Here is a 15717-nt window from a genome sequence, read left to right on the forward strand (position 1 = left end):
TGATAACTTCTCAATCTTTTGTGGTGGATGGAGGAGGACTAGAGACGATCGAAAGGTGTGGCACGCTGAGGATGTGCTAATTCTTGGATAATGTAGTTCTCCCTCCTTTCTAGTCTAGTTTAAAAGGCTCACGTGTATCCTTAGATCCACAATTCAACCAATGTAAGTTTGCTCCCAATGAACAGTAACTCAAAAAAAAGTAAAATGTTAAAAAAATATGATTTTTTTGTGGATGTTCGTGTTAGTGTTGCAAGAATGTTTGACAATTTTCATGCAAAAACAGAGCAGTAGTTTTTCTTGGGCGAAAAAAATTGGGGGTGACATTTTGGGTAACATTTGATGTTTAATTTGTTTTTTCTTTTGCACAGGACAAAATGTTTTACCTTTTTGCCTAAAACTTTGTAGGTAGCATTTGTATGTATCTATGAATACATAAAAAAACTGTTGGGTTTTTTTTTGACAATTCAAAAATTATTTTTGCGCGCAGGAGCACGTGCTCCCGAGAGCCGAAATGGATTTCCGTACACATGGCCCTTTTAAACCGAAAATGAAGTAGTATGTCATTGGGAGGCGCCATTGAGATGAACAAAAAATAGAGCCTCTATGCTTGTATAAAGAACACGGGTCGCAATGGCATGCCCACTCGAATCCGCTGTAATTGAATCTGTACCTGTATTTGCTCGATTGGACGCGAAAAAACATTTTAGCTAGGTTTTGAATAGAAATGAGGTTTTATTCAAAATGCAGTGCAAAAGAATCACTGGGACTTCATTCTAAACATTGATCGACAGAATATGAATATTTTGAAGTGTCAACCTCCAACCCAACAGACGCAACCTGGTCAAAATCACAGTTTAGACCGCGAAACCAGCGCCTACAAAACCATCATCACTCCCATGTCAAACCTCGTTCAGTTCTCTCTCTCGCCTCAGTTCGTTCCCACCATTTCCATCGCCTCGCACACCCAGCAGGCACCAAACCCACGCGCCGGTGGGATGGCGTCCTCCGCCGCGGCGGCGAGGCTGCGGGAGCTAGCGCCCGGGCCGGGTGCGGGGATCTCAGCAACCGAAGCCGCCGCCCTCGCCGAGTGCTGCGCGGGCCTCCTCGGCTGCGGAGACGCCGGGGCAGCGTGCTCGGCGCTCGACGCGTTGTGCGCCGCTGGAGGGGACGCGATGCGGCGCCACGTCGACGAGCTCACGCCGCTGGTCGTCGGGCGGCTCGGGGACGGCGACGCGGCCGTGCGGGAGGCCTCCAGGAGGTTCCTCGTGCTGCTCATGGAGGTATTGGCCTATCGGGGTTCTGATTTCCATTCCTTCTCCTCCAGGGTTTAGCTCTTGTCGCCGTGTTATTGCACGATTATTATCGGGGTATTTCGCGTCAGTAGTAGTTGAGTTTCAGGCTTTCAGCTAATTTAAAAGGAGCACACATGGATGTGGGGCCATATGTAGCTCGAGTACTTAATTAACATATCTCCAATCAAAGGTCTGGGCCAAATGCCTGCATAATTGAATAAAAGAATACTTATCCAATTTATCCCAATTTTATAGAAAGCTGTGTGTGGTTCCGAGACTAATTAGATGCGGAGTCGGAAGCAATATCACTTATACTATAGTAACTTCAAAACAAAAAACCTGACTAGTTTGCTTGTGATGTTGCAGATGAAGGAGATGAATGCAAGGTCAGAAAATATAGAAACAGGTTCTAGCATACCAGATGTCCACCGCACTAGTTGTACAACAACCGAAGCTGAATCTTTTGGTACCAATCAAGTAAAGAAAAGTTCGAAACAAAGGATCAGCACAAGAGATATGTCCCTTCTAGCAGGTATAGACTTTACTTCTCGTCAAGCACCCAATTAACCAGGTCCAGAATTGTAGAGCGTGTATATAGTAGGATTATTGTGTTTTTATCCAACAAGAACCTTTCATACCAAACCCATTATAAAAAACTAAAACATGCTCATTTTGTTAAACATTATACTATTTAATTTACCATTTCCGTAATAATTTAACCTACATAATTCGATACCACTGAGGTAGATAACAAAAATGTTCATGACATCATATTTGAATCAGAGACTGTTTCTGAAGAGATGCCTCAGTTTATAATGAAGTATGTTATGGAATAATCTACAATGAAGTTTAATGTTAAGGCCGGTTGACCATCTGTCTATTCATACCGGTTGACCATTGTATGATACTTACTGGCCAATGCTCATAGATCTGTATTCGCAGCGGGTCAACCTGATTACTATACTACTACAACAAATAACTAACATCCAACTAACTGGCAGTACTCAGTAGCAAGCAATGTTGGTATTGGAAATTTTAAGGCCAAGAATATGATGTTTGATGACTTATTGTTCGTTAATTATGAATGTCTTTCCTCTTGTGCTATGCTTTGTTTACACTATTTTTAATCTTACGGTATCTATATCTTATGGTATTTGATCTATCCGTCGTACTCTATGCAGGGGAAGAAGATATTACAAGGAAATCAGTTGAACCTATAAAAGTATTCTCTGAAAAAGATCTGATAAAGGAAATGGGAAAAGTAATGTCTACTTTACAGCCAGATAATGAGTGGTCAATCCGGATAACTGCGATGCAAAGAGTTGAAGGCATAGTTCTTGGAGGTGCTAATTCCTTCTTGTTTATGTTGGCTTCACTGTGCACATTAGACAGTTAACTTTCTGAAGTAAGCCAGATCTTCTGAGGGCATTTCTTTTGCCTCTATTACAGGTGCCGCGGATTATTCAGCCTTCCCCACGCTTCTAAAGCAACTCGTGGCCCCTCTTATAACCCAGCTTCTGGACAGGAGATCTAGTGTTGTAAAGCAGGTTTGACTTATTTCACTATTCTGTTGAAGTGAATGCAACAAGTGTGTACTGCAGATCAAACATAGTTGCCACAAAATTAGCAGAGCAAACAGTAAAGTAGTGTGACAAAAAAGGATATATTATGTGTAATCATCTAGCTTCTATGCCCTTATGAGCTATGGAACTCGTCACATTTTGTACCATTTGTTTGCACACCCACTGAAGCACTTATTTTTGATATTTCTAGGCATGCCATTTGCTAATTTTCCTATCAAAGGAGCTACTGCGTGACTTCGAACCATGTGCTGAATTGCTTATTCCGGTATGTTGTTGTTGATTTCTTTTAGTTTGTGCATCCTATATCTATGACTATCTTGTTGTATCTGAAGAGACCACGTTGCCATCTGATATCTCTAGGCCCTTCTTAAGAATGTCGTGATCACCGTTCTTGTAATTGCCGAGTCTGCTGATAATTGTATAAAAGAGGTACATACAGTCATACACAAGTGTTTTTTTACATTTGATTGTAACATGCTTGATGTACAATGTTGTCTCTACGACTCTACAGATGCTACGAAACTGCAAAGTAGCTCGCATTCTACCAAGAATTATTGAATTCGCAAAAAATGACAGAAGCGCAGTTCTTCGTGGCAGGTAACAGAAAGGCACCAAGACGGGTGATATACATTGATCTTGGATGAATGCTTAAGAATGTGTTGCTGTTGTAGGTGTTGTGAGTATGCAATACTGATGCTAGAGTATTGGGTTGATACTCCCGAACTACAGAGATTAGCGAATCTGTATGAAGAACTCATAAAGTGTTGCATAGGAGATGCAACTAGTGAGGTATTTGCATGTCTTCAACTCTCCATTCATATTTATTTTTTGAGGAGTGTGAGATGAATATTTAAATTTCTTTCTTATCTTTGCCTTTTAATTGTTTCCTGGCAATGTATCTAGGACAAGTTTGACACTGGCTACAAGCAAATCTTTTGCCAATAATTTTTGGTTACCTAGTTGAATAATTTTTTGTGTTAGTTACCCTTAGTATCATCAGTTCTGCCCTTAGTAGCTTTGATATTATATGTAGAAAACATGCACTTGCTGAAATGAATAAAAGAAAAAAAGAAAAGAAAAGTAATTATAGACAACCCCCATCAGTACTCCGTTTTAGCCACTTCACCCCCAAATTTCAAAAATCAGGATCTAAAACCCCTCAACTATCACTCCACGGTAGGGGTCTAGCGCGCGCGCCCGGGGGGGGGGGGGGGGGGGCGGGGGGGGGGGGGGGGGTGTTGGTCGTGAGGTGCTTCGGGAAAAAATGCTTGTCGGGCTCTTGCCGGCCATCAGTGATGGCGTCTGTGGACGTCGGCTTACTTCCTTGGAGATGTCGGTGTGGAAACGATCCCCTACACACCCCTAGATCTAGTTCTTTGGGTAAAAAAAGGCCCAGCTGGGCTGGGCGTCGGCGTCGGCATCGTCGGTTCTCCCTTTGGGCGTCGTCTTGAAGACCTACTGATCTCGTTTGCACTCTCTATGCTCGACGCTCACGCGGCATTGCAGTCAACATGTGCGCGGCCCACAATATGGTGTTGTGGCATCCAGTTTGGCGACGATCATGATGGCCAGCGGTGAAAGGCTGCGGCAGTGCTTTGGTTGTCGGTTCTTTCTCGACGTGCTCGATAGGTATCTTCTGGGTCTCACCATGTCATCGCGGAGTCCGAGGAGATGCCTAGGCGGTTACGACATGTTAGCCTAATACTCCTCGATCATCTCTCCTCTCCCTCTGCCACGGCGCGCCGAGCCAAGGCATGGACCTCGCCGTCGAGCTTCCTCTGGGCGCACTTCCCACGCTGCAGCGTCACATCGACCCCTCCCTCTACGACGAGGGCGGCGATGCGCTCGCGCGGTAGCCGCTGGACGCCGTGCAAAGCCTCCACGAGTGACGCAATCGTGAGCCGCGAGGACTCCATGTCCATTGAGCTGTGGTGCAGCCAATTCGACGGTCTCTGACAAGGATAGTGGCCTCCGGCGCGGACGACGCGGCATGGATGGCAGGGCAGGTGGAGCCGGGGAAGGCGTCCCGCTCTGGATGGTCTCCGCCGTCAGCGCGCGGCTCCTTGTGTGGACATGGCACGCCGTCTTCACCTCCTGTCGCGCCTCCTGTGAGATCTCAGCATGCTCACACCTGCCTTGTCATCGCGTCCGGCTGCTGCGACCACCAAGTCCTGGGTTGAGTCGCCGGCCTCTTCTCGGCGCATGCAAAGTGTTGGGCAGAATGTCCAGCCCATTGGGGACTTTTCCGTCTCGTCGCTTAGGTAAACCGCCATGAGAAACTGCTAAACAGGACTCAGGAGCTGATTTATTTGATTTGTGGTAGTTGAGGGGATTAAGATCCTGGTTTTTTACTTGGGGTTATCTAGGCTTTTTCTCAAAGAAAAACCATGATCAGTATGTAACCTGTAGGCTACAAAACACCCTTGGCTACGCTAGTCATTATCTGAAACATGGTTGTGAATCTCTTACAGAAATTAATTAGTACAGCTCTTTTAACCTTTCTGGAATGGTTCTACATTCATCAATACAGTTCTTTTAACCTTTCTGGAATGGGTCCTGTATTTCTCCTAGGACTTCTATTTTACAACTTGGCAATTGGCATTGCACTCTGAGCTATGTTCTTTATGTGGATGCCCTTTTCGAAACTATCCTGCATGGTGATTTGGTTCTAGATTTTAAGCAACTTTCTTTATTTGAAGGTTCGATCGGGTGCTAGGGCATGCTACAGGATATTCTCCAGAATTTGGCCGGAACGTTCTCATCAGCTCTTCTCATCATTTGAACCATCCAGGCAGAAAGTATATATATCCTCAAATTTATCTTGCATATTTGCCTATTTGCTCATACAGTTTTTGACTCTATATATTAAATTCTGTAGATGATAATTGATGATGATGCTGAGACACATCAAAAGCAGTTGTCTCCAATAGAAGGAATTAAGCTCGGGCAACCTCAGTTTGTTCCTTGCATTCCAACTGCAATGGACAAGGTTGTCATGGTTGATTCTCAGACATCACTTTCTTCTGGAGACCTGCAATCAGCACTGGTGAAAATATCTCTTCATCATTCTCATATGACCCCTCAAGTTCCAGCGGAAGATAGTAAAGATGGTTTAGCTGTTGGAAGCTCATTTGAGGATATGAGCACATTAGAAGAAGAAAGAATTCCAGTTCCAGACCCTGATGAACGCGTTTCAGGTATATGTCATTGAAAAATACCTTGCTATTTCTTCTTTTTCTCGGTTTGGACCACTCTGCTTCATTGGCCAACTTGTTGAATTCAGACCAAAATGCAGGTATCAGTTCATCATCCCGTGATTTTCCTTCTGCCACTCCATTTGAACCAACTCCAGACATTTTATTGTCAGAAGCAACTGTCATAGCAACTTTCCAAGACAAGGCCGAGTGCAGGCCGGAGGTTGAACATACAACCTCTTGTAAAGTTCAAGCACCAGGGGATCCTTCTGAGATGTTGAGCCGCACTCCTGCTAGTCCGGAAGAGTCAGGAAACTTGCTAAACCAAAGGTCCACTAAATCCAGCTCTAATGGAATATCAGGTGGAACATTAAGGACCCAACAAGAAGAGAGGCCTTGTGTCAGAACTCCTCGTAAGAGTGTAGTTCCGAAGCAGTCACCGAATAACCACACTCCTAACTTCCGGCGACCTCTCCTGAGTAAGGTGATGACAAACTGGTTCTATGCCAGTACAAGAGGTGATTTAGATGGTAAACAGCTAATTATTGGTGAAATGGCCAATAGCATGGATGTGCCCTCATCTCTCACTGGGGCACTTTCTTTAGGCCTTAACCCCAAGTCAGATTGGATGATGAGGGTATATGCATTCAATTTCTTGCGCCAACACTTGCAAGAGCGAGGACCAAAAGGCATTCAGGAGGTTGCACAAAATTTTGAGAAGGTTATGAGGCTTGTTAGTCAGTATTTGGATGATCCACACCATAAAGTGGCACATGCTGCTCTCTCATCACTTGCTGAGATCATGCCGGTTTTCAAGAAGCCTTTTGAACATTATCTGGACAAGATGTTGCCCCATGTTTTCTCTCGATTAAATGATCCAAAGGAGTCAACCAAGCAGCAGTGCTTAGCAGTTTTGAAACTTGCAGGTGAGAGTTACTCCATTGATTCTCTCTTACCTGCTCTGCTTCGTTCGCTAGACGAGCAAAAATCCCCCAAGTCAAAGCTTGCAATTCTTGACTTTGCAAAGGCCTCTTTTGTGAAATGCACAGTTAATTCTGACATCTATTCTGGTAGCAGTTTTCTTAAGCCGTGGCTTGGGAAGCTAACTCTTCTGTTTAAGGATAGAAACAAGAAGCTAAAAGAGGCTGCCGTGGTTGGTTTATCTTCAGTCTATTGTCATTATGATCCGGAAACCATGTTAAGCTTTATAGTTACCTTGTCAATGGAAGAACAGAAGCAACTTACGCGGGCAATAAAGCAGTTAATCCCTATGATAGGGAGCGACCTGGAAGAGTTCTTGCAGCAAAGGAGACATAAACAGAAAGTGTCGTCTTTTGATCGCTTTGCTGCTACAGATCCTCATCCCAGAAGTTATGTCGGAAGGCAACATAAATCCCAGGAGCATGACACATATCAATCCAGTGATGTCAGAGGTGATCAAGTATTTAGCTCGGCATTTCAGTATCTCCCGAGCACTCACTTGGAAGTCTTTGGGCGTCGTACCACGAAGGTTCAATCTGAATTGGGTAGTGAATCTTATGGTCACAGAGCTGAAACGATGGGTAAAAAGTTTAGTCCTGCAAGGCGAAGCAAGGATATGATGATGAATGGTAGTCAGAGCCACGAGCCAAGCATTTCCAAGATGCATCATCAGGTTTGTAACTATTTTATTGACATGTTTGGTGTTATTTCGTATCATTATTTTTAAGGTTCTTTCCATCTTGACATAGGGATTAACATGTATTTTCGTTTAGGTTGATCTATTTGTATCACCTTATTTATTTATTTTATCTTAATAAGGGGTATTCCAGTCCTAGGTTTGTTGGTTCTGATGTCACCTCATACTTATTCCTCTTTCAGAATTCACATCAGATGTCCTCTTCTATTCTTGTGATGCTTGATGACCCGGATGAATCCACCAGAGAGCTTGCACTTTCTCTATTGGTTGGAATTCTTGAAAAACAAGTAAGAGTTCTATTTTCTTATGGGAACACAAGTATTTCTGATGAAACTACTTAATAGCAAGCAATTGTGCCATTGATGGGCCTTCCATGAAAATGACCTCTACTATGGTCATATGTTCCAGGAAAGGGCCCTGGAGAATTGTTTCGAGACTCTTGTAGTTAAATTGCTGCATGCAACCAAAGATGCTGCCTTGAAGGTACTGCTACATTGGGGGCATTCTTCTTTGGTTTGCATTGGCTCAACCATAAAGTTACCTTCTCAAGCCTTTATGTCATTGTGATTGCAGGTAGTAAATCTGGCACATATCTGTCTGACAACCGTGGTTACTCAATTTGATCCACTGCGATGCCTTCGGGTAAGGTTCTTTTTATATTATGTTCTCAGTTAGAACTGTAATTAGATAGATGCCTTGGAAAATATATTGTTCCTTTCCCTTTTCACAGTAGTTGGCATCTTATCTTTGTCATATAAATACAGGCAATTGCTTCTCAATTGGTCTCCCACGATGAGAAAATCCTTATTGTCAGCATCAACAGTCTGAGCAAGGTAAATCCCTCCAAGTCATACAGTTGGTGTATGTAATATTGTGTGCGGTCACATGATTTGATCTCGGATTCTCGGTATTGGAATGAAAAAGAAAATTTGGATAATACTTCAGAGTACATCTCCGGCCTATGAATAGTAGGATGCACACAAGTATTGTTAGCATCAACAGTTCTACTGTTTTATGCCGTCAGATTACATTGCAGATAAGCTTGTGTTTGATTTTAGCCCATTTCATTAGCAGCATCACTGTTGCTTTCTTTTTCACTTTGCTATTAGTCAAGCAAGTGATAATAGTTTACTTCCGTTTTCCTTACTGTGGACCTTTTCCTTACTGTCTCCGATTTTTTGCAGCTTGTGATGCGGCTGTCACACGACGACCTCATGACTCATCTGTCAACATTCCTACCTGCGGTCTTGGACGCCTTCGAAAACCACAGTCCATATGTTCGCAAGGTTCATCCATCACCACTTTCCCTTTTTTTAGATTGTGTTTAGGATCATCTTCTATTTTCTGGGAAACACTGCTCTTGCCTTCCATCTCCCAGAAATTCATGAATTCTGAAAGTAAAATTTCATGGAACCCTCCAGAAGATCAAGACTTAACATGATAAGCAATTTCATTTCGTCTTGTGACCGTGCGGGCCTTCCATCTGAACACTGTGCTAGAATTTAAACCTGTCTGAAACCGACTCAGAATCTGTTCATGGAAAGTTTAACAGCACTTGTCTTACGTTTTGAATTAACCCTGTGATGCATTGCATTGCATTGCAGGCTATTTTGTTGTGCCTGGTGGATACGTTCCTGAAGCTGGGGCCGGCGGTGGCGCCGCACCTGGAGCGGCTGGGCGGCCCGCAGCTGCTGCAGCTCGTGGTCACCACATCGGCGAGCAGACTGTCCAGGGCGGGCGTCTGATGCTCTCTTTTAGTATTATTTTGGCGTCTAATGCTCTGAAGATCGATGATGCCGGCGAGGACTGATGCGTCGATGGTTAAGGCGGGACGGAAGGCAGCTCTAGCCATGATCCCTTTACGTGTACGTTTAGGACCATGTATCCATTGGTGCGTACCAGCAAGCAGCTACGTCTCCTGTAATTCAGTCGATGAAGAGTTGAAGACAACAGTAATAATAAAGCTCTTGCTGAACGGGTTCGAAAGTAAAAAAGGATCCCCTGTTTTTGGCCGCCATGGCAGCGTTTCGTCCTTCAGAACGAAAGGGAAGAGAGGTCACACGTTTTTTTTTAGAGAAGAAAGAAAGAGGGAGGTCACACGTGGGCCATAGGCTTCCGATGGGATTGCTCATGGCCCAATTAATTTCCCAGCAGCCAGTCCACCAATCACGCCCGCTGTTGGTGAGAAATAATCATGGGAGACACAGCCGCAGCCGCCTTCGCTCTCGGTCCCGGCGATTCGGGGGCTCAGCGCTCCCGCCCGGTGGCGGCGGGCGGCACTGCAGAGGTGAGACACCAGCAACGTCCAGGCCGGAAGCGGCGACATAAAGGTGAGGATCATGGATACTCCTTCGACTAATTTTCTTCAGTCTATGCACTTTTTAGCAAACCATCAATCGGATCTTCAGTCTATGATTGGTGAATTTGCTTTTCTTGGATGGATACCCATTGTGCAAATCCTCCGCCCGCCACTGGTTCAGAGTATACGAGTGACAAAAGCGTTACTACAGTTCTGAAACCTGACAGCATATATATCTCTCAAGTCTCAATCCAGCTGTTTCAACTCAACTGAATGTACACATATCTCAACACAGCAGTCCATCAAATTAAGTTACACACACAAGTACTCGAGTACATATAAACAACAGCGAAACTTCACCTAGAGGCGAACTTAAGTTCTTAGCAATAGTAAATCAAGGCAACAAAATCTGGTAGCACAACAGTCCCTGAAAACAAAATAGTAACATAGCAGAGCAAGTAAAAACCACTTCTTCTCGGACACCTTTATTTCAGCTTCCACACACAACTAATCAGTCCAGCTTCATGGTTCACGCATCACCACAACATTCCAATCAAACCAGCAGCACACCATCAGACGCTTGCATTCAACAGAAGATCCCCTGAATAGATGAAGGGCGAACATGTCATGTATGGGTATGAGAAATTGTTGATGAAATGTCATGATATATTGCACACAGAAAGTAATGTACGAAATTAAATTGTTAATTACGATTAGTACCTCTTGCATTGGTTGTGAAATGTCATGATATAACAATTCCCTGACAGCTAGGTCCATTCCTCGTCAAAGTAGGTATCTTCCGTTCTGTCCTGGATAGATAACCTAGGATGATTGGGATGCCCATTTGCCTCATTCCTTATAGAGGCGGCTGCAGCAGACTTGATTTCGGAAGATGTGGCAACATCATTGCAAAGAGTAACTTGGGCATCTCTCAGACATGGGAGGTGGCCAAGACCCAAGTAGAACCCATAGGCTTCTGCCACTGAAACAAACAACGGCAGCTCAAGCTTCTCCAGCTTTGGCAGTGCCCCTTCTTCAAATGTCAAGTAAATTGCACTTGCACAACGGAAAGTACGGATAAGGTTGAATTCCTTCAAACACGGGAATGCAGCACCTTGTACGGTAAGCCTTTCTTTTTGGACAGTCCTGAATGTTATACTCAGTCGAAGTAAAGCAGGCATCTCTCCAAGTAGCCACAGATCCTCCTTTGTTGCTTCAATCAAATTAATGTTCAGGTATGCAAGATTGGTGAGTGCTGGTACAATCCACTTTGGCATCTTTGGTAAATTGTAGCCAGTGGTCACCCAAAATATTTGGAGATTATATGGCAGAGGGGACCAAGAATCTAAGAACTGGGTGGGTGCTGAATCAGGACAGGATATCCGTAAAGACTGAAGTTTGCATGTGCCAAGCTTGCATAGTGAGAAGAGCAACATCTCTTCATGCCTCTTGTATTCCTGAGATCCTCGACCATCCAACTGTAGATGCACTTCTTTCAGACAGGCCAGATTCCCCAATTCCTTGACTGCACATAGTGAACTCTTCATAATATTAAAGCCCGAGATCACATGTAAATTCCTCATATTTCCAATACCATTTGGTATCTTTGCTTCACCGTAAGGATCACGGAAAAAGCATCTTGTAATGAGTAGATGTTGTAGTTTTACGAGCTGAATAATTCCAGTAGGCAATTCTTCTATATGTGTATTTATAAGATCTAGCGTCTCTAGACCATATAGCCTCACAATTCCTGATGGTAGCTTCGACATCCGAGTACCCCTAAAGCTCAGGTACTTCAGTTGAAATAGTTTATCTATACCATCCATATCATACATGTGCAGATTCTCACAATTTCTAAATTCTAATACACGCAAAGCTTCAAACTCAACAAGCCTAGGCAAATGTTTGATGCAAGTTGATGCTATCACTGTCAGAGATCGTACATGGCTTAGATCTTCATTTGCCAATATGGATGCAAGCTCTTGGTCAATATGCTGGACCGATAGTCGCCGAATAAGACCATCACCCTTTGCCAAATCAGTTTGACCATGGCCTGCCAAAGAGATGAAATTATCTTCAACCGATTTTGAAATAATGAGCTCGAGCATCATGTCATGGACTTGACAAGCACGAGCCTTTCCATCATAGCCAACTTCAACTGGCTGGACCATACTTTTGTTTATTAGCTCATAGAAGTGGTTCTCGGCAACCTCTTGCTTGCTTTGTCCGCGCTCTTCAGAGATGAAGCCTTCTGCTATCCATCGCCTCACTAAAATATCTCTTTCAATCACATAATCCTCAGGATATATACATAAATATAACAAGCAGGTCTTGAGATTGGGTGAAAGATCATTGTAACTAAGGGATAATATGTTATTCATTCCATCTAAGCTTCGGTTTTTGTCCAATGCAGAACCAATAGACCTTCTGACCCTCTCCCACTCATCTTTGACCAGCGGTCTGTTTGCCAATAAACTTGCTATACTGATAATTGCCAATGGGAGGCCTCCACATTTCTTCAGTATTTTATTTGAAACTTGTTTTAGCATATCAGGGCAGCAGCACTCAGAACCAAATATTCTTTTGAAGAACAATCGTTTGGAGTGGAGATCATTTAGGGCTTCCATTTCATACATGCGGCCATTACCACCATGAGAACATGATCTTGCTACATCAACAACTCGTGTGGTAGCTATAATCCTGCTAGAAAATTCATTCTCCGGGAAAGCATACTTAATAGCGTCCCATGCTGATGTGGACCATATGTCATCAATAACAATGAGATACCTGATGCATATAAGTAGATATTGTTAACCAACTTTGAAAAGTAGTTCAAGTACAGAACATAAAGATACCAATGTCATTTATAAAGACTTCAACCATAATACCCCAAAAAATCTACGATTTCTAAGAGGACGATAATAAAAAATCCAGAAGGAAAACAATAAGTAAACCATGATTGCCTGAGAATCATACAAGCTGCAAGTACTCAACAAGTTATTTAGGGTCTTCCGTGTGCTTATTCGTTATGTTTTGCTTACTTAACGGAGACTTTAGCCATAGTTGGAACTCAAAACTAACCAACTAATATGGTTAGAAACAATCAACAGATCCTACTTGATTATGTTTCGGAAAAAAGAAATAGCTGCTCCCCCCGTAAATTCAGGCATATTTCGCATCTTAACTGCCCAGTGAAATGAATCATGAAAGTTTTGGCGGCTAGGCTTCAAGCTCTTATTACTGTACTGGTTGATAATGATCAATCTAGAATTGTCAAAAACAGGTGCATCGCTTATAACTTCTTATATGCACAAATGATCTTGTTCAGACAGGCAGAAAACAGAAAATTGGAAAAGAAAGGCCATTGTGCAAAAACTAGACTTAACCAAGGCCTTTGATACAGTTTCTTGGGATGCTCTCTTTGCTATTATGAAAGCTAGAGGTTTCGATGGTAAATGGATTATGTGGATTGACTCCCTCCTTACAACCGCTAAAATTGCTATTTTGTTGAATGGAATCTCTGTCACCCCTTTTGTTCATTACTGTGGTTGATGTGCCGTGGCAAGTCATTAAATTTTTTGCATCCAGTGGAGCTCTTCGACACCCATTTGTCAACACGCTGCCTTTTCCAGTGCTACAGTATGCAGACGACAGTCTTATTGTTTTGTAAGGTGATGTTCATCAGGCTAAACTTCTTAAGGAAATTCTTGATGCCTTGGGCAATACGATGGGGAAACTGCAGATATTTCTAGGGTGGTGGGCTGCCCGATCTAATCTTTTCCTCAAAACTACCTGGGGATGCCCTTGTCTGACTCCAAGTTGCCAAGAGAGGCTTTTCTGCCAGTAATCTCTTCTGATGCTAAATGTTTTATCGGGTTCTCCTTGAGTTTCCCAACGAAGGGTGGTCACCTCTCTCTTACTAAATAGGTTTTGTCGGCTATCCCTGCTTATCTTATGTCTTGCATCAAATTACCAAGTGAGTAGTTGATGAGATTGACAAACTCTGGAGATCGTTTCTCTGGAAGGGAAAGATAAAGCTAATGGGGTTCTTTGGACAAAATGGCCCTTAGAATGATTCACTATGTTATTCATGCTTTAAAGGTTCACGAGAAATATTTTGAATCATTTGAGTGCATCACTAATCTTTAACCCATATACATATTTATTTTACGATTCGATTTAAATAGTAGAGATTCTTTTTCACTGCTGCATATAGACAGGATAGTATAAATAAATTATTCTTAATATATTTGCTTAAAACGGGTTCGGGGGGGGGGGGGGGGGGGGGGGTTGAAATTACCTCTTATCCTGTAAGAGTTCTTTTAGCTTCGCAATACATTCCGCTTCATCCCAAGTTTCGATACCTTCCTTAAAATCTTCCTTGCAAGGCACCCGAGAGATCAAATCCTTCATAATTTTCTTTACGTTGGGCTTTTGCGAGACCGAGACAAAAGCATGACAATGAAACTCCCCCTGGATCTTGCGGTAGACCTCCTTGGCCAGTGTTGTTTTTCCCAACCCACCAAAGCCAACAATGGACAACACCTTGCGATCCTTCGTCGACCTACTTTCATCCTCCAGCATCCACTTGACAAGATCATCTCTTGGACCATCAATTCCCACAAGGTGTGTTTCCTCAACAAAAAGAGCAGACAAGCGGGGATCCACAACTGAATGTACACAGGGAATATCATCCAGCTTGTAACTACTTTTCAACTCTTTTACCTGCTCGAGACGAATCTTCAGATCATTGATTTGGTTGGCGATTCCACGGCGAGAGCCCAGAGTCTTGAGCCAGCGAGCAGTCTTGCGGAAGAACTCCTTAAAGCCACCCTGGTGTTGGTGGCCCTCATTACTGAGCTGGTGGATGAACTTGTCGATGACATCCTCAATGTCATAGGTCAGCTCCCTCAGCAGCGATATCCACGCCTTCACCTGAACATCAGGATCTTGCAGCGTCGTGCACTTCTGGACCGCGCCATGCATGCAGGTCAGCTCGGATCTGAGCGAGCGGATCTCGCGGCGGACGCCTTTCAGGCGGGCACACTCATCGGCAAGCAAACCAGTGAGCTTCCCCAGCAGGGGACCCAACACGCCCAGAGAAGAACTCACCACCGCCATTGTTCTCTCTATTCTTCTCTCGAACCCATCTCTTAGTTCGTGCTTGGGGTTTGCTCAGAGTGGAGAGGAGTGCAGAAAGAGGACCGACAAATGGGTGTGTGGTAGCTGCAAGATTCTTATGGGTTTTTGTTTCAGTTCAGCCTAAGCATGACCATTTGAGAGTAAAGGGACAAGCGTGGGTTACAGCTCCCTAGGCCATCCTTGTCCGTTAAAACAGGGAAATGGTGCACATGCATCGTGCGAAGCCCGCGTTTACCGGAAGTCTCCTACCGCATTTTAATCTATGCCAGCCAGAGATAATGACAAGCCAAGCAGCATTTTAATCAGCTAGATTTAGATATATGCACTTGATTAGCATCTATCTACATGCATAATTTTTTTTTTCAAAAAGGGGGTTCCCCGGCCCCTGCATTAGAGTGATGCATACAGCCATCTTATTAATCAAATAACAAAAAGTGGCAACAAGGTTCCAAAGTCTCCAACTGAAAAAAAAGAAAAAGGCAGCTCACACAGAGCCTAAAAGGCTAGATACACAAACTAGCCAGGAAAA

The 15717-nt window shown here is 43.6% G+C and overlaps 2 protein-coding genes across 3 annotated transcripts; one reads left to right on the forward strand and one right to left on the reverse strand.

Moving 5' to 3' along the window:
- The first annotated feature begins 926 nt into the window (after positions 1 to 926).
- On the forward strand, positions 927 to 9756 carry LOC125515434 (CLIP-associated protein-like). Of its 2 annotated transcripts, none has more exons than XM_048680901.1 (17): positions 927 to 1280; positions 1659 to 1824; positions 2474 to 2635; positions 2742 to 2839; positions 3066 to 3140; positions 3236 to 3304; positions 3387 to 3472; positions 3547 to 3664; positions 5575 to 5673; positions 5754 to 6072; positions 6159 to 7723; positions 7930 to 8034; positions 8156 to 8230; positions 8321 to 8389; positions 8512 to 8580; positions 8932 to 9033; positions 9352 to 9756. In XM_048680901.1, exons 1-17 carry the CDS (start codon positions 996 to 998, stop codon positions 9490 to 9492), a joined length of 3603 nt encoding a protein of 1200 aa, XP_048536858.1. In that variant the 5' UTR covers positions 927 to 995; the 3' UTR covers positions 9493 to 9756. The 2 variants fall into 2 exon arrangements, with proteins under 2 accessions (XP_048536858.1, XP_048536859.1); XM_048680902.1 differs by having other exon boundaries at positions 6171 to 7723; positions 9352 to 9755.
- A 576-nt stretch (positions 9757 to 10332) lies between these two features.
- On the reverse strand, positions 10333 to 15314 carry LOC125515435 (disease resistance protein RGA5-like). Its single transcript, XM_048680903.1, has 3 exons — positions 14347 to 15314; positions 10767 to 12833; positions 10333 to 10647 (listed from the first exon to the last, which is right to left on the reverse strand). The coding sequence occupies exons 1-2, from the start codon at positions 15165 to 15167 to the stop codon at positions 10814 to 10816; spliced, it is 2841 nt and encodes a 946-aa protein (XP_048536860.1). The 5' UTR covers positions 15168 to 15314; the 3' UTR covers positions 10333 to 10647; positions 10767 to 10813.
- Positions 15315 to 15717: the final 403 nt, after the last annotated feature.

The sequence above is a fragment of the Triticum urartu genome, chromosome 6, assembly GCF_003073215.2.
Source record: "Triticum urartu cultivar G1812 chromosome 6, Tu2.1, whole genome shotgun sequence".
Taxonomy (NCBI): domain Eukaryota; kingdom Viridiplantae; phylum Streptophyta; class Magnoliopsida; order Poales; family Poaceae; genus Triticum; species Triticum urartu.

What these genes read in the sequence shown, in the direction of transcription:
- LOC125515434 (XM_048680901.1), top strand. Translation starts at nt 996, where the DNA reads ATGGCGTCCTCCGCCGCGGCGGCGAGGCTGCGGGAGCTAGCGCCCGGG. An exon ending in TTGGAATTCTTGAAAAACAA is followed by an intron (nt 8,035 to 8,155) that starts GTAAGAGTTCTA and finishes CATATGTTCCAG; the next exon opens with GAAAGGGCCCTGGAGAATTG. An exon ending in ATCCACTGCGATGCCTTCGG is followed by an intron (nt 8,390 to 8,511) that starts GTAAGGTTCTTT and finishes ATATAAATACAG; the next exon opens with GCAATTGCTTCTCAATTGGT.
- LOC125515435 (XM_048680903.1), bottom strand. Translation starts at nt 15,167, where the DNA reads ATGGCGGTGGTGAGTTCTTCTCTGGGCGTGTTGGGTCCCCTGCTGGGG. An exon ending in GAACTCTTACAGGATAAGAG is followed by an intron (nt 12,834 to 14,346) that starts GTAATTTCAACC and finishes TATATGCATCAG; the next exon opens with GTATCTCATTGTTATTGATG.